Source organism: Papio anubis, chromosome 14, assembly GCF_008728515.1.
Source record: "Papio anubis isolate 15944 chromosome 14, Panubis1.0, whole genome shotgun sequence".
Taxonomy (NCBI): Eukaryota; Metazoa; Chordata; class Mammalia; order Primates; family Cercopithecidae; genus Papio; species Papio anubis.
In genome coordinates, this window is record NC_044989.1 from 28365783 (window position 1) to 28386327 (window position 20545).

At 46.8% G+C, this 20545-nt stretch overlaps 1 protein-coding gene across 1 annotated transcript in view; it reads left to right on the forward strand.

Annotated features, from left to right (window-relative positions):
* The window catches only part of PLB1 (phospholipase B1), a 150099-nt gene that overhangs the window by 72402 nt on the left and 57152 nt on the right, over window positions 1–20545 (forward strand). Inside the window, exons 20-26 of the mRNA XM_021924506.2 lie at window positions 318–361; window positions 6447–6555; window positions 11393–11444; window positions 12917–12997; window positions 15382–15447; window positions 15712–15812; window positions 19386–19467. Of these exons, the coding sequence (XP_021780198.2) occupies window positions 318–361; window positions 6447–6555; window positions 11393–11444; window positions 12917–12997; window positions 15382–15447; window positions 15712–15812; window positions 19386–19467 (535 nt within the window). The remainder of the gene's footprint in view (window positions 1–317; window positions 362–6446; window positions 6556–11392; window positions 11445–12916; window positions 12998–15381; window positions 15448–15711; window positions 15813–19385; window positions 19468–20545) is intronic.

The following is a 20545-nucleotide window of genomic DNA, read 5'->3' on the forward strand; positions in this document are numbered from 1 at the left end:
AAGGGGCTGGCAGACGAGGGACTACTTCCCCTTTGAAAGCGGGGGTGCAAGGAACCCACCTGCCTCCCCTGCCCCAGCACCAGCGGAAATCAGCCGCCGGTTTAAAGCTGGCTTGTTGTTTGATGTGCTGGCCTATGGGGAGGGGAGTCATATTCTGGTTTGCTTTTTCCATTTTTCTACTGAAGTGATGGGAAAGGGCAAGCTCCAAGCCCCACAGCTGTTTCTCGGGAGATGGGCGTTTCTGGCTAGGGTCTGAAGGGTCTCGGCGTGGCTGGCATTTTTAACCCTTCATTTTCTTTCTTGGACCCACAATACAGCGTCGGCGGAGATGAGAGCGTCAGCACCGTTACCACCCTGGCGAGTGAGTACTAGGCGGCGGCCGGGCTGTTTGGTTTGGGGCGGCCCCTGCATGCTTCCCGCTCCCCCGGCAGGTGGCGCCGGCCTCGGGAGGAACGCCGGCTGCAGGAGCCCACTAAATTCACCAGGGGGCGCTGCCTCCCAAGACTCCCAGCTCCGCTTCCGATAGTGACGGAAGCCTTGGAGTTGGGGGCGGAGCGGGGTTCGAGGCTTGGGGGCCGGGGGCGGGGAGGTGTCAAAAAGAAATTGTCTTTGACCAAGGAAGGAAGAAAGTAAAGCGGGGAAAAAAAAGAGTTCAGATCACGTCTCAGTGCAAGTCATTAAAAAGTGATTCAATAATCTGGCATGAGATTAGAGAGAATAAAGAAAAGTGATTCAAGAAAGAAGAAAAGGAAACCAGGGTGTGCGGCACCTGCCTTTCCGAGCAGATAACCCCCCTGCGAGAGCCATCGATCCAGGCACCTGGAGCTCAGGCACAGCTGCGCACAGACATTGAATTGCGGAGTTGCTGTAGGAACTGCTGCTGCTCTTGCCGCAGGAGGATATGAAGTTACCTTGTCCAGGTTGTGCAGACACAGCCATCTTTGGGACTCAACACTTTTTTTAATTTACTTCCCACCAACCTGCTCGGAATGATTTTTTTCTTTATTTTTTTTTTTGAGACGGAGTCTTGCTCTATTGCCAGGCTAGAGTGCAGTGACGCCATCTCGGCTCACTGCAACCTCCACCTCCCTGGCTCACGCCATTCTCCTGCCTCAGCCTCCCGAGTAGCTGGGACTACAGGCGTCCACCACCATGCCCGTCTAATTTTTGTATTTTTAGTAGAGACAGGGTTTCACTATGTTGGCCAGGATGGTCTCAATTTCCTGACTTAGTGATCCACCCGCCTTGGCCTCCCAAAGTGCTGGGATTACAGGCGGAATGACTTTTTAAAGCCTGACTATATTCTCTGAAGGGTCTGGTCTTATCATCTTTTTAAAATTCTCCCCAGTGCATACACATCTCCGTGCTTGTTCTTAAAGTATGCAAGCCATACATGTTTAAATTGAATTCTTTTCCTGGAATCTTCTGGCTGATAATTTTGTCTGGGAGGAATTTAATTGGTCCCATTCTCATTTACTTCCCTGGTACATATCCCTTTGTAATATATCTTTAGAAGCTAACAACTTGAACTTGAAGCCACCAAGACTTGGATGAGGGGGACATCATAGCTTAATCTCCACATAGGCAGAGCAGAGCTGAGCAGACTTCACATTACCTGTTTTGGTTATTTGTAAATCCTGTTGAATTTAGGTAGACAGGGTTCTGTGCCACAAGCACTCCTTGCCTTCTTTATATCTAGGTCTACATATGTGAGCTATAAATCAGTTCCTCTATTGCTAGGAGATGGTTCAGGGTGCTTTTGTGAGTGTGATGAACTTGGCTGTGGGATGGCCCACTGCATACAACAGCTTTCTGGGCTCTCTACTTCTATGCTCGTATAATGGACAAGATAATTGGATATTATTTGGCTTCACGTCTTTCCCCAAAGTAATTTACAAAGGATTGAGACAATGTCACCCCTCAGGTGGATGACTCCCCTGGCACACTTAGCCCAGAAATGGATTACCAGCTATTTAGACTCTTCTTGCTAGAGATGTGAAGACTATTTGATTGTAGGGGATAGATAATCCATGGGGAAATAACTATACGGAAATGTGTTAGAAAGCTCATACGAATGTAAGGGCAGAACAAAATCCCCATTCAACCCCCTGTTCAATTTAATCCAGCAAATATTCCAGTGCTGGAGTGCTTGGAAAATAGGAGAACAGTGCCCCAATGACATCACCAAAGTCTCTTTGGCAGCATGTCTTCCTAAAGACAGACACATGACTAATATTTATAGATGTGTACAAAGCTTAGGGGAAAATAAACATAGAGGCTATTAACCCTGTCTTCTGAAAAGGAGCTTCAAGAATGAGAATTCGTCAGGTAAGGAAAGGGGAGAGAATGTTCCTGGCGGAGATAACTGCCTGCACCAGCAACTTGTTGCCCTACTCAATGTGTGGTTCCTCCCTATGACATTCTTCCTAAGTAGCTGGGTAGGCTGTGCTGAGTTCCTTCTACCTCCTAGGGAACCTACCACTTCCTAGGACAAACCATTCCACTTTCAAATCGCTCAGGTGATTTCACAGTCCTTTCTTCTCTTGAGTAGAAATCGGAGCAATTTCCATTTATTAGTGTAATGTCCCCCAACCTCAAGGAATGAGTCCAATCCGTCTGTGCTGAGTAAACCTGCAGCAGTGCTGGGTTCTAGCAAGCACTCTACTGGAAGGGGCCCTAAAGTCCTGGCTGCTACCCACCCAGTTTCTTTCTCACATCCTAGCAGATTGTGAGACAGCGGGGGCAAGTGCCCTTGTATTGGAGCTGAGAGACCAGCCATTCTCAGCAGCTACATGACTTTGAGCAAGTCTCCAAGCTTGTCTGAACTTTGCTTTATTTCTAATTCAGTCCATAAACGTGTTGAGCATTATATGAGGCCCTGGGGTATATAGACTCTGCTCTCAGGAGGGCTCGCCAAGTTGGAAAGATGAAAAAGTGAAAAGTGTGATCCATATTAGTAAAGGCAATTAGAATGCATGAGATTGCAAAGTTCAACAAAACTGACAGAACTGTAACTAGACTGGCAAAAGGTAGGGGGACTCAAAATCAAGAATGAAAGAGGAGATACTACCAACCTTACAGAAATAAAAAGGATTATTAGAGAATACCATGAACAGTTGTATGCCAATAAATCAGATAACTTGGATGAAATGGACAAATTCCTAGAAAGGCACAAACTACTGAAATTGACTCCATAAAAAGTAGAAAATCTGAATAGATTTATAACAAGCAAAGATTGAATTAATAATTTTAAAACTTCTTACCCAAAAAAGCCCAGACTGTCTCTGGCTTCGCTGGTGAATTCTATCGAACATTAGTATCAATCATCAGTTCTTCACAAACTCCTCCCAAAAACAGAAGAGGAAGGAATGCTTCACACCTCATTCTATGAGTTTTACCCTGATAGCAAAATAAGACAAAGACATCACAAGGGAAGCAAAGTATGACCAGTAAGTATTATGAATGTAGACCCAGAAATCCTACAGAAAATACTAGCAAACAAAATCCAGCAATAAAAAATATATATATATATATACCTCATGACTAAGTGGAATTAGCCCAGGAATACGAGGTTAGTTTTCAACCTCAGAATCAATTAATGTAATATTCTATGTCAATAGGATAAAAGACAAAAACCACACATCATGATCATCTCAATGGATCAGAAAAAGCATTTAACAAAAATCTAACACCACTTCATGATAGAAACACTCAACAAAGGCTGGATGCAGTGGCTCATGCCTGTACTACCAGCACTTCGGGAGGCCTAGGCAGGTGGATCACTTGAGGTCAGGAGTTAGAGACTAGCCTGGCCAACACCGTGAAACCCTGTCGCCACTAAAAACACAAAAATTAGTTGGGTGTGGTAGCAGGTGCCTGTAATCCCAGCTACTTGGGAGGCTGAGGCACAAGAATCGCTTGAGCCTGGGAGGCAGAGGTTGCAGTGAGTTGAGATTGCGCCACTTCACTCCAGCCTGGGTGACAGAGTAAAACTGTCTCAAAATAAATAAATAAAGTAAAAAAACAACAAATTAGAAATAGAAGGAAAATTCCTCACTCTGATAAAGGGTATCTTTTAAGAGCCCACAGCTGACATCACAGGCAATGGTGAAAGATGGAATGCTGCCCCCTCTCTCTGATATCAGGAGTGAGACAAGGATGCATGCTCTTGCCACTTTTATTCAACATCACACTGGCCATGGCAGTTAGGCAAGAAAATGGAAGAACAAGTAATAGGATTGGAAATAAAGAAATAAAACCACTTCTATTTAAAGATGACATGATACTATATAGAGACTATCCCAAGAAATCCACTAAAAATTATTAGAGCTAATAAGTGAGTTCAGTGATTGCAAGGTACAAATCAATATACAAAAATGTGATTCTTTATACTAGCAATTAATATGAAAATGAAATTCCATTTACAATAGCATCAAAAATAATAAAATACTTAGGAATAAATTTAACCAGAAAAGAGCATCGCTTTTACTCTTAAGATCACAAAACATTGCTGAAAGAAATTAAAGACCTAAGTAAGTAGAAAAACATCTGACATTCATGGATTAGAAGATTTAATATTCTTAAAATGATAATACTCCCCAAATCTATGGATTCAGTGTGATCCCTATCAAAATTCCAGGTAGCTCCTTGGCAGAGATTTGCAAGCTGACCCTAAAATTCATGTGGGAATTCAGGGGACCCAGAATATCCCAAGAAATCTAGAAAAGAACAAATTCAGAGGATTTATACTTACCAATTTCAAAACTTACTATAAAGCTATAGTAATCAAGACACGTGGTACTAGCATAAAGATAGACATATCAAACAATGGACTAAGATTGAGAGTCAGAAATTAAACTCTCATATTGATGGTTAACTCATTTTCAGCAAGGATGCCAAAACCAATGGGGGAAAGAATAGGCTTTTCAATAAATTGTGCTGAAACAACTAGATACACACCAAAAAAATGAAGTTGAACTCCTACCTCACACCTTATACAAAAATTTACTTAAAATGAATCATAGACCTAAACGTAAGAGCTACAACTAATTCTAGGAAGAAAATATAGAAGCAGATCTTTATGATCTTGAGCTAAACAAAGTCTTCTTCGAAAAACCACTAAGAGCACAAGTGACAAAAGAAAAATCGATATTTTGCGCTTCAAAGGATAACATATCATAAAGAAAGTAAAGACAACCCAAAGAGTGGAAGTAAACACTTGCCAATCCTATATCTAATAAGAAACTCGTATCTAGAAATTATAAAGAACTGTTACAACTCAATAATAAGATGATAACCCAGTTAAAATTGAGCAAAGGATCTGAATAAACATTTCTACAAGTGGCTAGTAAGCACATGAAAATATGCTCAACATCAGTAGCCATCAGTGCAAATCAAAACCACCATGAGATATCAATTCACATCCACTAGCATGGTTGTAATAGAAAGATAATAAGTGTTGATGGGGATATGGAAATATTGAAGCCCTCAGAAACTGCTGGTGGGAATGTAAAAATGGTGTAGCTGCTTTGAGGAAAGTCCTGGCAGTTCCTTAAAAGGTTAAACAGGGTTAGGGCTAGGGTTAAACAGATACATACATTAAAAGATACATACATTAAAAGATATGTATATCTTTTCTACTCTTAGATACATATCCAAGAGAAATCCACACAAAAACTTGTACACAAATGTTCATAGCAGCATTTTTCATAATACCCAATATGTGGAAATAACCCCAAAGCCCCATCAACTCTAGAATGGATAAATAAAATGTGGTATATCCATACTATGGAATATTATTCAACAATAAAAAGGAATGCAGTACAGATGTATGCTACAACATAGGCGAATGTTGAAAATAGTACGCTAAGTGAAAGAGGCCAGTCACAAAAGGTATGTTGGGCTATATGATTTCATTCATATGAAATGGCCTGAATAAGCAAGACTACAGAGACAGAGTAGATCCACAATTGCCACGAGGTTGCAGGGAATGGGGAGTGACTGCTAGTGGGTACTGGGTTTCTTTCTGGGGTGATGAAAATGTTCTAAAGTTGATTACATGGTGATGATTGTACAACTATGTGAATATGCTAAAAGTTATTGAACTGTATACTTTAAATTGGTAAATTTTGTGGTAAGTGAATTATATTTCAATAAAGCTACTATATATGTAGTAAAAAAGAAAACTACATGAGAAAAGCATGTAACCCAGACTCACATTTCCTCAGCAATAATTGATGAAACATCTGTTGTGTGCTGCCCTGTTGTTAAGTGTTGTTAAGCTAGTGCCTGCTGAACGTTTTCTTCCCATGCTGAACGAAGGTTGGGGTAAGAGTAGGGGCTGTGGAGTGGGGACTCTGCTCCCTAACACCCACTGGTGCTTATCAAAGGAATTTGAAGATTGCTTTGCAGTAGTCACTAAGCATGTCTTTTCCTTGTATTTGCAGACATCCTCCGGGAATTCAACCCTTCCCTGAAGGGCTTCTCTGTTGGCACTGGGAAAGAAACCAGTTCTAATGCCTTCTTAAACCAGGCTGTGGCAGGAGGCCGAGCTAAGTGAGCTGGGGTGACGGGGGCGGTAAACAGCACGGGTCCTCTGGGGACCAGAGAGGCGCTTGGCCTAAACTGGGTTTATGGCTGAAGGTTGAAGGGCTTTGTCAGGGGAAGGGGTTTGAGGGCCAAAGGCTGAACGGGGCTGTCTTGGAGGTGTTACAGAAATCTGTGAGCCTACCCTAACACCCACCCCCAGAAACTAGTCACAGTGCACTCTGATGCCAGGCATATGCTCTGAGCAGATTACTTTGCCTGCCTGTAAATCTCACGTAAGACATAGGTTATAAGCGGGCTCACTTTGCATCCCAATTGTCACTGCTATGTCACTGCTGTTTCAGAGTCCTGCTCTCCCTCCCTTCCTCAGCTGTGCCTTTCGAGCTCTAAACTCTGCATCCTTCCAGTGTCCCGGGAAGAGCACCAGCCCTGGGAGGGGAGGCCCTGAGTGCAAGCTCAGTTTCCTCCCTGGCCTCTCTAAGCCTCAGACTCTAAGAGGTGGGGCTGGTTAGGAACCTCTCCCACAGGGCGGTCATGAAGCTCAGATGTCGTGTTGGATATGAAGGTTCTGGTGAGCTGTAAATAGTGGACACATGACACGCATTGGTCAAAATGGTGGTCCTGGCAGTAATGCAGCAAGTGGCAGGCCCACCTCGGGGGAAACATCAGTGAGCACAGCCGTGACTGTGTCGTGGCCCCTGGGCCCACCTCGGGGGAAACATCAGTGAGCACAGCCATGACTGTCATGGTCCCTGGGCATGGCCAGGCCGGTCCTCAAGAGTGGGCAGGTCAGCGTTCCTAGGTCCCATCCCTCCACTGCACTCCAAGATTCCAGGGCCTTGAGTGCTGCTTGGGTTTGCTGCCTGGTCAGAGAGCAAGTGAATGCTATACCTAATCAAGGAAACATAAATTGGAAGATCCTTTTTTATACTATTTATATTTATTTTTAATTTTTATTTCAACACTTTTTGGGGTACAGGTAGTTTTTGGTTACATGAGTAAATTCTTTAGTGGTGATTTCTGAGATTTGGGTGTACCTGTCACCTGAGCAGTGTCCACTCTACCCAGTATGTAATCTTTAATCCCTCACCTCTCCCACCCTTCCTCTCTGAGTCCCCAAAGTCCATTATATCATTCTTTTTTTTTTTTTTTTTTTTTGAGACAGGGTCTTGCTCTGTTGCCCAGGCTGGAGTATAGTAGTGCAATCTCAGCTCACAGCAACCTCCACTCCCAGGTTCAAGTGATTCTCCCACCTCAGCCTCCCAAGTAGCTGGGATCACAGGCACACATCACCATTCTCGGCTAAATTTTGTTTGTATTTTTCAGTAGAGACGGGGTTTCACCATGTTGGCCAGGCTGGTCTTGAACTCCTGACCTCAAGTGATATGCCGGCTAGGCCTCCCAAAGTGCTGGGATTACAGGCGTGAGCCACCATGCCTGGCCCATTATATCAGTCTTATGCCTTTGCATCCTCATAGCTTTGCTCTCCCACTTGTAAGTGAGAACATACAATATTTAGTTTTCCATTCCTGAGTTACTTCACTTAGAATAATGGCTTCCAGCTCCATCCAAGTTGCTGCAAAGCACATTATTTTATTCCTTTTTATGGCTAAGTAGTATTCCACGGTGTATATAGACCACATTTTTTTTTATCCACTTGTTGGTTGATGAGCACTTAGGTTGGTTCTATATCTTTGCAATTGCAAATTGTGCTGCAATAAACATGCATGTGCATGTGTCTTTTTCATATAACGACTGATATTCCTTTGGGTAGATACCCAGAAGTGGGATGGCTGGATCGAATGGTGGTTCTGCTTTCAGTTCTTTAGGGAATCTCCACACTGTTTTTCATGGTGGTTGTAGTAGTTTACACTCCCACCAGCAGTGTAAAAGTGTTCCCTTTCACCATATCCAGGCCACCATCTATTATTTTTTGACCTTTTAATTATGGCCGTTCTTGCAGGAGTAAAGTGGTATCTTATTGTTTTAATTTGCATTTCCCTGATATTTGGTTATGTTGAGCATTTTTTCATGTTTGTTGTATATCTTCTTTTGAGAATTGACCATTCATGACCTTTGCCCACTTTTTGATGGGATGATTTGGTTTTTTTAGATCCTATGTTTAATCACAATTATCACACTACATTGTGGTTCCTAGGAATCATGTGGTTTGGTTCCTAGATTTTCTGACATCCTTCCAGCTCTCAGCACCATCCTGAGACCATGAGCCACCTAAGTAGCTTTCTTATTCATCACCAGTAGGAAAGGTGACACAGTATCCAAAGTAATGAGTAACACAAACTCCAATAGGTTTAGTTTGTTTGTCTGAGACAGAGTCTCACTCTGTTGCCCAGGCTGGAGTGCAGTGGCACGATCTCGGCTCCCTGCAACCTCTGCCTCCTAGGTTCAAGTGATTCTCCTGCCTCACCCTCCTGAGTAGCTGGGACTATGAGCACATTTTTTGTATGTTTAGTAGAGACGGTTTCACCGTGTTAGCCAGGATGGTCTCGATCTCCTGACCTCATGATCTGCCCGCCTTAGCCTCCCAAAGTGCTGGGATTACAGGTGTGAGCCACAGCATCCAGAAGGCCCAATAGGTTTTATGATGAATTCTGGGGCTTTCTTTTCCTTTTGATGGTGATAGAGTTAAAAGGCTACAGGTTTACTGCTTTAATAGTACCATCATCTTGCTTTTTCCAAGCATATGTGGGCTGGTAGTATAAGAGGAAAGACAGTTGTAAGCATGATTAGGTCAGGGAGGCATCCAAGAATGAAACCTTAGAGTCAAGAGCGTAAAAGTAACCAGAATGAATGTGATTCATTTGGCCCTGGGTTTCCGTCCTTGCTTTGCCAGAGGACTTGGGGCTCTCATGCAAGCAATCCAAGCACATCCTGGGTGGCAGGGAAAAGTTGGGGGTTATGATTCCTGTATTACAATAGAAGAAACTATAGCACAGAGAGGCCACATGGCCTGAACAAATGCATCGACTTGACCACATAGTCTGGCCTTGTGCCCTGCAGGCTTTATTCCAGGTCTGACAATAGCTATCATGCGGATACAGCAGTGCACCATTTACAAGGCACCCTCACATTTATCATCTCTGTAGTCTGCACAATAACCATGAGATGAACAGAGCAAAACATCAGACTCCCATGTTTTACCAATGATAAACTTGAGCTTCGGCCAGGCACAGTGGCTCACGCATGTAATCCCAGCATTTTGGGAGGCCGAGGTGGGCAGATTACTTGAGGTCAGGAGTTCGAGATCAGCCTGGCCAACATAGTGAAATCCCGTCTCTACGAAAAATACAAAAATTAGCCGAGTGTGGTGGCGGGTGCCTGTAATTCCAGTTACTTGGGAGGCTGAGGCATGAGAATCACTTGAACCTGGGAGGTGGAGGTTGCATTGAACTGAGATCACGCCATTGCACTACAACCTGGGTGATAGCGCAAGACTCAGTCTCAAAAAAAAAGAGTTTCAGAGTGGTTGAGTAATCATCCTCAAACTCTGTTCCATCAACAGAGCAGCTGCTCTGATAACTTCAGATTTACAGATGAGGAAATCAAGGCTCAAAAAGGTTAAGTGACTTACGTGAAGTCCCCATCCAGGTAACCAAATACCTAGTGTACTTTGACTCACATCAGGCCAGGAGGGCAAATAGATAAGAGGGGAAGAGGATGACCACTAATGTTTCCTGCTAAGTCCTGTGCCAGGGACTTTGTCAATGATGATGGTGGGAATGATGGCAGAAATAACTCAGTGGTTGCATACTATGTGTCAAGCACTGTCGTAAGTTCTTTATATGGTACCTCATTTAATTTCCCCAACAGCTCTGAGAGGAAGGTATGTTACCATCCCCGTTTCCCAAAGGGAAAAACTGAGGGTTTGCAGGATCAAGTAGTCAGCCAAGGTCTCAGAGCTGGTCATTTGTGGAACCAGGATTCAAACCCTGGCAGTCTGGCACCAGCAGTGGCTCCCATCTGCTGCTCCCAATGACCGTCCAAGATCAGTGAGCTTGTCTCCATTTTGCGGTCTTTTTGAGCTGAGAATTAGAGTCACTTTCACACAGTTAGCAAGAGGCACTTAAGTGTCCAACCCAGGTGCATCTGACTAGACTACATCTTAAGGGTAGGAGGGCTTAGACCATGGCACCTGCCAAAATGGGGGGTGCCATGACATGTACATGATGTCAAATATTCACAGGCAAACCTTCTGTTTGCCCTGAACAAGCCTGGCTTGGAAGGAAAAGAAAAGTACACCATACCAAATATGCCAATCAGAAAATAGTCACACTGGTCGGGCGCGGCGGCTCACGCCTGGAATCCCAGCACTTTGGGAGGCCAAGGCGATGGATCGTGAGGTTAGGAGTTTGGGATCAGCCTGGCCAACATGGTGAAACCCCGTCTCCACTAAAAATACAAAAATTATCTGGGCATGGTGACACATGGCTGTAATCTCAGCTACTTGGGAGGCTGAATCAGGAGAATTGCTTGAACCCAGGAGGCAGATGTTGCTGTGAGCTGAGATTGTGCCACTGCACTCCAGCCTGGGCGACAGAGCGAGACTCCATTTCGGGGGGGGAGGGGAAGAAAAAGAAATAGTCACACTGAGAGTCACCCCCTCCTATGTGCAGTGCTCTGGCCTTCCCAAGCACAGTCACCACCCAACACCCCCACAGTGAAGCATGACTGGGGAAGGAGCTTTGTGACATGGCCTTCAGTCCATTTTCCCACAGGAGGCCCACCCTGGGCCTTCCTCCACTGTACATTTGATTGCTGTTCTCTCTGCTAAGAGCCCCTGCCAGTCCCCACTCCTCACAGCACTTCCTCTGGTATGTGTCCGCAGGGATTTACCTGTCCAGGCCAGAAGGCTGGTGGACCTGATGAAGAATGACACGGTGAGTCCCTGGGATGGGAAGTAGACAAGAGAAATCCGTGGACACAGAAAAGATCAGCTGTGGATTGAGGGGTGGTTGGGAGCCTGGCGTGGGTTTCTAGCAGACACATCTGAAGCCTAAAACGCTGCTCCTCTGGAAAGGTGATTCCTGTTTGTTCAGTCAGTCGGCTGTTGAAATTAAACATCTATTGTGAGTCAGGCATCAGGCTGGGGCTGAAGATACATGAAAGAATACAACACAGTCCCGTCCTCAAGGAGCTTGGAAGAGGAGACCAATGTGAAGAATCAAATTATAGAACAGTTGCCACGTGCTGCATCAAAAGGGTTCTGTGTAAGACAGGGTGGGGCACAGAAGGGATCGGCCCCTCTGCTTAGGATGGTCAGGGAAGGCTTGAGAAGGAGATTTTGGCTGTTATTCTGGGCACATGGCCTATGGGAGAGCCCTGGTCTGCAAGGAGCAGTACCAGAAAATAAAAGTAGAGGAGATGTTTGACCAGGGTTCTGAGAGATGAATATGAGGCTCTCCCTCAAAGGAAAGCATGGGTCTCAATTCAGAGGCTGTTTGCAGGGGTTTCTAGGTGGGTAAAATAAAAAGGAAGATTAGGATGAATTATGTTATATATAATTTAATGTACAACAAAGTCTATTACTGGGATATTTTCAGGGTATTTCTACCCTTAATGTCAAACTTTTCTGGATCTTGTTCTCACCTTCCTCCTTCCACCCTCTTTTGGAAGTGCAGATCAGAGAAGTAAAGTTATGTAGGCCTGGGGCAATATAAGAGGCTTGAAGGGCCGTGGTTGCCCTGGGGCCATAGTTTATGGAATGTGTATGGCTGTACCCTCTCCACACAGCCCTGTGACTTCACGTACTTCTCCAGGTCCTCCTTGGAGGAGACAGATACCAGAGGTGGCAAAATCTTTTCAGAGCTTGTGCTTAGAGCTGCCACCTTACTCTACCCATCCTCTCTGGCTTGACTAGTTCATAGGCAGAGCTAGTCACCAGTGTGAGTACTCCAAATTTGGAGAGCTACCTCTTAATGAAAGGTGGTCCTTTCTCTGTTAAGGCAAAATTAGAATTCAGGATTTCTAGAAGATTCTGGAACAAACGTTTCTGTCCCATGGCCAAGACCAGCTTCCTTATCCCCTCCCCACTTCCTTGCTATGCTGGAGATGGAGGAACAGAGCTCAGAGGGCATCTGTATCCACTCCCACCAGGACACGTGGAAACTGTGACATGTGTGCTTTTGTGTGTGGGCAGAGCCACATGGAAGTTCAGTGATTCCACCTAAAATAATGAACCATTAGCACCTATGATCTCAGGAGCCCAAAACCAAGGAACAGAACATTCGAAAGTCCATGAGACTCTAGTGTGTGAGGACCCATCTTTTCTAGTGTCAAGCACTAGAAAAGTGTTTTCCTTGGCTTGACTGTGGGACAAGGTGCTTGATTGTGTGTTTCTTATTCATTTCAGAGGATACACTTTCAGGAAGACTGGAAGATAATAACCCTGTTTATAGGCGGCAATGACCTCTGTGATTTCTGCAGTGATCTGGTAGGTCTGCAGGCCCTTTACTCAGGACTCACCCCCAGAGAAGGATTTTCACAGCCCGGTCACTTGATCTGCCCGGGAGCAGTACAGCTAAGTTGGGACTCAGGCTCGTGGTTTGTCTTGGATCCAGCCTGGGATGAACCCTGAGAACTCATGAGACTGAGAAGGCATTCACCTCCAGGGAGCCGTTCAGCTGGACAAGCAGGATTGGTTATAAGATTGATCCTGATTAAGTTTCCTATCAAGGGAGCTTGATCATATCATTCTAGAAACCAAGATAACACCCATTGACTAGAAAAATCTTTCCTGTGTTCACAGAGAGTCACAGGTTAGCTCCTTTCCCCAGTCTCCAGCGGCCTTGCCCTCTCCACCTTTGTGCTGTCACTTGTATGGAAAGGTCGAGTTCCTGCAGGCATTTGGGTGAGCTTCAGAGCCACGTCATTCTGGGCTGGTGGGAAACCCAAGATCAAGGCTGCTGCTCCAAGGATGCTGCATGTCCTCCTGGAACCTCAGTCTCTGAGCTGATAGAAGCCTGACAGGGCATACCCACTAGTCTCCCACCCACGCCTATGCCAGGAGCAAAGCAGTGGCGAAGGAAACACAGGCCCTGTCCTCAGGAACTCGCACTGCCAGCGGAGAGAGACATGGGCAATTCATCCTGCACAAGGCAGACATCAGGATGTGGTTGTAGGGTTGCACACAGAAGGGAGGTCTAAAAGCAAAGCTGGCTGGCGTGGTGGCTCACACCTGTAATCCCAGCACTTTGGGAGGCCGAGGCAGACAGATTACCTGAGGTCAGGAGTTCGAGACCAGCCTGGCCAACATGGTGAAACCCCATCTCTACAAAAATACAAAAATTAGCCAGTCATAATGGCGAGTGCCTGTAGTCCCTGTTACTTGGGAGGGTGAGGCAGAAGAATCGCTTGAACCCAGGTGGCAGAGGTTGCAGTGAGCTGAGATCACGCCACTGCACTCCAGCCTGGGTGACAAAGTGAGACTCCATCTCAAATAAAAAAGCAAAGTTGCTGTGGGACCCTGGTGTGTGGGGAAGCGGGGGTTGTCGGAGACTGGTGTGTGGGGAAGCGGGGGTTGTTGGAGAGATTTACACAGAGCAGGAGACTTTCCAGCTGGAGCTTGAAGATGAGGAGGTTTGTCAGGCAGATAGGGGACCAGCAGAGTCAGGTTTAGGAAGTAGTGGTCTTGCTGTGGCCCGTAAGCACCTACCTAGAGGGACACCCCGGCCCCCAGGCCCCTCACAACCCACTTTCCTGGCATCAAAGTCACCAGGAGTCAGAGGAGTTTTCAGGCTGTGATCTTAAAGGCCCAGAGGGGAGCCTTGGGGCTGCTGGTGGCCCATGGGGAGGTGGGACCCTGGGCCCCTCCCCTGCTCACGTGAAGTGACACAGCTTTGGTATGTTCCATACAGCAGGGCTTTTGTTTAGATTTCAATCAGAGAAAGAGTTCCACTGTGAGAAAGCTTTAAAACTGCAAATATCGAGATCAGGAGAAACAGTTAAAATGTGTTGAGGCTTGGTGTGGCGGGTGTTTCACAGGACCCTCTTCCCCTCTTCCCCTCCCGTTATTGCTTTGATTTGTGTAGGGTGTGCTTTCATACATGTAGGGTGCGCTCAGTAGCCCCAGACACTGAGGATCCAAGCAAAAGAGATCGGGCCATAGGACAGAGGCTGCTCAGGTTGCAGGAGATCTTAGAGGTCATCTGCTCTGACATCCCTGTGTTAGAGGGGCCCAGAGATGTGATGCTCCGGCTCTACAGCTAGTGAATATGGAGTAGGTCCAGAGCTCCACGCAAAAAAACAAAACAAAACAAAAAGAAAAACGACATTTCCCTGAGGGCCACAGCCATGGCAAACCTGAGGCTGGTGTCGAGGCTGGGGCCCCAAATCATGGGGCTGGTGTCGAGGCTGGGGCCCCAAAGACAAACACTGCATTTCAATATTGCCCACTGTGACTGAATACAGAAAGAAGAGGACTCTGGCCAGGTGCAGTGGCTCACACCTGTAATCCCAGCACTTTGGGAGACCGAGATGGATGGATCACTTGAGCCCAGGACCAGCCTGGGCAACATGGTGAAACCCCATCTCTACCAAAAAACAAAAAAACAAAAATTAGCCAAGTGTGGTGTCATGTATCCGTGGTCCCAGCTACTTGGGAGGCTGAGGTGGGAGGATTGCTTGAGCCCAGGAGGTGAAGGTTGCAGTGAGCTGTGATCATGCCACTGCACTCCAGCCCAGAAGGCAGAGTGAGACCATGTCTCAAAAACAGAAAGAAAGAAAAAAAAAAAAGAAGGACCCAAGAGAGAAAGTAGCCCGGTTCTGTAGAGAGATTTGGTGACAAATGGTGTTCAATGGACAATTCTCTTCCTGCAGGTCCACTATTCTCCCCAGAACTTCACAGACAACATTGGGAAGGCCCTGGACATCCTCCACGCCGAGGTATGGAGGCTAGGCGGTGAGACCTAGCCTAGAGGAAGCTCTGGCATCCTGCTGAGACCTCCCAGGCAGGTCACCTTTGTTGTGGATCCCAGCCCAGCTGCATAGATGGGGAGCAGGGACAGTTGGAGGAAGTGGATGGGGGCAGATGGAAGTCCCTAGACCTGAAACTTCAGCAGGAAGGGCAGGTCCCAAACCCAGGTGAGAGCCTGGAGCTGCCCAGCCTCATCCTCTTCCTCTTGGTGACTGATTTTTGCCTTTTCTCAGGTTCCTCGGGCATTTGTGAACCTGGTGACGGTGCTTGAGATCGTCAACCTGAGAGAGCTGTACCAGGAGAAGAAAGTCTACTGCCCAAGGATGATCCTTAGGTCAGACACTTCTCCCCAATTCTGCTAAGAATCCTCACTGCTGAGGGCAGTGGCACCCTTAGCAAATTCCTTAGAAAACCCAAAGGCCAGGCCAGGCGCAGTGGCTCAAGCCTGTAATCCCAGCACTTTGGGAGGCTGAGACGGGTGGATCACGAGGTCAGGAGATCGAGACCATCCTGGCTAACACGGTGAAACCCCGTCTCTACTAAAAAATACAAAAAACTAGCCGGGCATGGTGGTGGGCGCCTGTAGTCCCAGCTACTCGGGAGGCTGAGGCAGGAGAATGGCGTGAACCCGGGAGGCGGTGAGCTGAGATCCAGCCACTGCACTCCAGCCCGGGCAACAGAGTCAGACTCCGTCTCAAAAAAAAAAAAAAGAAAAACAAGGGCCAAAGTGTGAAAGGGCTATGACCACCCCATCTTCTAACCTGGAAAGGCCTAAGGGGAGGATATCCCAGGATTTTTCCACCCTGGTATAGGCCTCAGCCCACCTCAGGGTGTGCATGGGGAACTACCCCTGCACCCCGCCTCTGTTGCCATGGCAGCCACAAGGCACCCTCCAGGCCTCCAGAGGGAAGAGTAAACGCTAGGAATGGAGTCAAGCTGTGTGGGCGAGGCCTGGGGACCGCCCAGGCCACTGCTGGTACCTGCTTCCAAGTGTGTCCAGAGCTGACCTGTCCCCTCCTAGAGGCCCATCTCTAGGACAGGGGTGCCTCTGGTTGGTATGGGTGTTCCACGTAAAGCATTCACAGATACAGGGCCACTGTCACTAGCCAGAGAAGGAGGTCAAACCAGAATCAGCAGGGTCCAGAGGATAGAGTCCTCCCCAGAGAGTAGAAAGCACTGGTCCTGAGAAGCTGCCTGAGAGGACGTCTTCACCCCTCAGCCTCCAGAGCCAGACAGAGCTGGCTTCCCCATCTAATACAGGCTGAGCATCCCTCATCTGAAAATCTGAAATCTGAAATGCTGCAAAATCCAAAACTTTTTTTTTTTTTTTGAAACAAGGTCTCACTCTGTCACCCAGGCTGGAGTACAGTGGTGCGATCTCAGCCCACTGCAGCCTCCACCTCCCAGGTTCAAGCAATTCTCCCACCTCAGCCTCCTGAGTAGCTGGGATTACAGGTGTACCACCATGCCCAGCTAATTTTTGTATTTTTAGTAGAGACGGGGTTTTACCATGTTGGCCAAGCTGGTCCCAAACTCCTGATCTCAGGTGATCCACCCTCCTCGGCCTCCCAGAGTGCTGGGATTACAGGCATGAGCCACCACGCCCGACCCAAAATCTAAAACTTTTAAAATGCTAACATGACACCACAAGGGGAAAATTCCACACCTGACCTCGTGTGACAGGTTGTAGTCAAAACACAGGTGCACAGCACGCAGTTTACTCAGCAGCCCCGAAAAGCCCCCTTCAGCTGCGATGCACTATCTTTTCTGGGCATGCCCAGATCCTGTGGCTCAAGCATGCCCACAAAGGGTAGCAAAATGGCACATGTGCAGGCTGGATACTCCAACAGCAGGTTCCCCACGAGGGCTCATGTAGGGCTAAGACCTGCGTGCATTACGCACCTAGTTTTTGCTCATTCTCTGTGTTGTAAAGATGTCACTGAAAACGATAGCCATAGGGTAATGCAAATATTCCAAAATCCAAAAAAAAAAAAATTCTGAGATGCTTCTGGCTTAAAGCATTTCAGATAAGGGAGACCCAGCCTGTATCACACATCTCTAGGATGGTCAGGAATAAGACGTTTCTCTAAGTGAAGCATGAACGTTTCCCACAGCCTTCCTTCCTGCAAGTTCTCCTCTGGACTGTTAGCCGAGGTCACTGAGGCTGTGCTCCCCTACCCTGCCCCCCAGCTGTGTTACTCAGTACAGGTCCCCATCCCAGCCCTGAGTACATCACATGGTAATTCTTCATATGCCTCTCTCCCCCACAGCCTGTGAACTCAGTCTGAGTCACTGCTAGCACGGTGTAGGGGCTCAGCTGCTGTTTGCTGGATGACTGAATAATTCACATGGGCCAGACTTGGTCTTGGAAGTTAAGGGGTACCTTTCCTGCTCCTCTGCAGATCCACGCCATGCCTCACCTGGGGGACCCAAACTGCACAGGTCCCCTGGAGAAGGCCTCACGGTGCTGTGAGCAGAGACAGGATGGCTGCTGGGTGACACGTGCCTATGAACACAGCTGTGTCAGGCATGCTATTTCCAACTGCTGACTCATCCCCTGGCTCCCACTTTCTCCAGTCACTGGGCCAAACAGGGGATCGGTGTCTTCACTCCACTTCAGAGCAGCTTACCAGAAGGCCTCCTGCTACCCATCCCGGCAGGGTTTTTTAAACCTTTCAAACTAAAGGTTCAGAATAGGCATTTGCCAGGTCCATTCACAGATCTGAGATGGCCAAGTCACTGAATGTCAAGGTTGGATAGACTCAGGTCACCTTCTCCTGCCGCCTCTGCAGTGCCGTGCACTCCCCGCCTCTCCACTGTTTCATCGGGTGGCTGTGCTTTCCTCTGCAGTGTTGAGTCTACAGGGAGCCATCCCTGCTGTTATCACCTCATCCCCCTGGACCAAAAGCCCAGATGTGCCAGATAGCTGGCCAGGTCAGAGATGCAGACTGGATGGAAGCAGTTTAATATAGAGATTTAATATAGAGATTAAGAGCTCAGGTTCAGAGCCAGGCAGACTTGAGTTCAAATCCTAGCTCCCACACTCAGCACCCATGCAACCTTGAGAAAGTTACTCAACCACTCTGAGCCTCGGTTTCCTCATCTCTAAAACAGGGATAATGAGAATACCACTTCTAGAATGGCTGGGAGGACTAAACAAGTTAATAACCATAAAGTTATTATTGCAGTGCTTGGTATACCTTTCAATGTTAATTATTCAATAATAATTACTAAAATACATTCAAATCAATGTATCTCAGCAATTATTATTGTTGTCACTGAAGCATGTCTCATCCACACAGCACTTTCCTCAGACAGCCCCAAGGTGAGCTGGCTCCATAAAAGTCACTCCTACAGATAGCAGAAGAAGTCTATTTCATTTTCAAGAGCAAATCCAGGTCTAGGAATTTTTCTTTTTTCTTTTTCTTTTTTTTTTCTTTCAAGAGAGAGTCTTGCTCTGTCGCCCAGGCTGGAGTGCAGTGGCACAATCTCGGCTCACTGTAACCTCCGCCTCCCAGGTTCAAGCGATTCTCATGCCTCAGCCTGCTGAGTAGCTGGGACCACAGGCATGCAGCACCATGCCCGGCTAATATTTTGTATTTTTAGTAGAGACGGGGTTTCGCCATGTCAGCCAGCCTGGTCTCGAACTCCTGACCTCAAGGGATCCGCCCACCTCGCCCACCAAAGTGCTGGGATTATAGGCGTGAGCCACCGCTCCTGGCCTGGAAATTTTCTTTAGCTTCGTTTGGTGTGGTCAGCAGGTCAGCCAGCCAGCCTCCTCATTAGCACAGATTTCTGAACTCCAAGTTAAAAGAAATAGATTGAGTCTCAAGCCAATGTTTCTGCATCCCTTATTCAGGATGGTGATCTTGATGCAGTGAGGGTTTCTCTTTGGTTTGGTCTGCAGGTCTCTGTGTCCCTGTGTCCTGAAGTTTGATGATAACTCAACAGAACTTGCCACCCTCATCGAATTCAACAAGAAGTTTCAGGTAAGCCGGGAAGGGTTCTAAGACTTCCCAGAACTGCTGTGTGATTTGATTCCTCTGTCTAGAGAACAAGTCAATGCTTCAGTAATTTTGACCCTGTGTGGGCGATGACCACTGACTAGTTTGCTGATTTTAAAACACCGTGAGACACAGCAGGGGCTGCTATTTGGTTTGTTTGAATTGCACCACAGAACCAAGTCCCCGAACACGAGCCACTGAATCTCAGTTCCTGGTCGTTACATGAAACGAACATTTCCACTTGTCCATGGCAAACATGGATTATGGAAAGAAGTTTCAGAGTGGATCTATCCAGATCCGAACCTCAACTCTGCTCACTGGTTGTGGAACGTTAGACACTTGGGCAATGAAACTTCTCTGAACTTCCAGCTCCTGGGTGGGAAACGGAGGCTGAAAGACTTCCCTGCCTTGAGGGTCTCCAGGGTTCAGTGAGATAAGGTGCATTCCCTCTGCCCTCCGCTCCGATAGAAATGGATGTTCTTGGGGAGCACAAGGAGAAAGAAAGTCAGGAGATGATCTCCATATTGTGAGTTGTTCATTTTAGTCCTTTCTCTAGCACATCTTTGACCAGAACAGCTGACTCCCTTAACGATCGAGTTTCTCCCCAACAAAAAATTTATCCAGTCACTCAAAGAGGACAATAGTAGGCCTTTCTTCTAGACTAGGCTGCAAACAGCTGCCAGAGTGGATCCATCCTTCCAGGAGTCCATGCACTCCTTGGGGACAGCACCATTTCCCTGCAGACCATTTTGGGGGCAGCTATACCTGCCAGGTGTATCAGGGCTCAGGGAAATGAACCTGTATTTATTATCCTTTGTGCCTACTACCTAGCACTCGGGATGACTCCCCAGCTGGACTTCCTTTATTTTATTTTGTTTTAATATTTATTTATTTATTTATTTATTTATTTATTTATTTATTTATTTATAATGAGACAGGGTCTCACTTGGTCACCCAGCCTGGAGTGCAGTGGCACAATCTTGGCTCACTGCAGCCTTGACCTCCAAGCCTCAAGTGATCCTCCCGCCTCAGTCCTCCAAGTAGCTGGGACTACAGGTGTGTG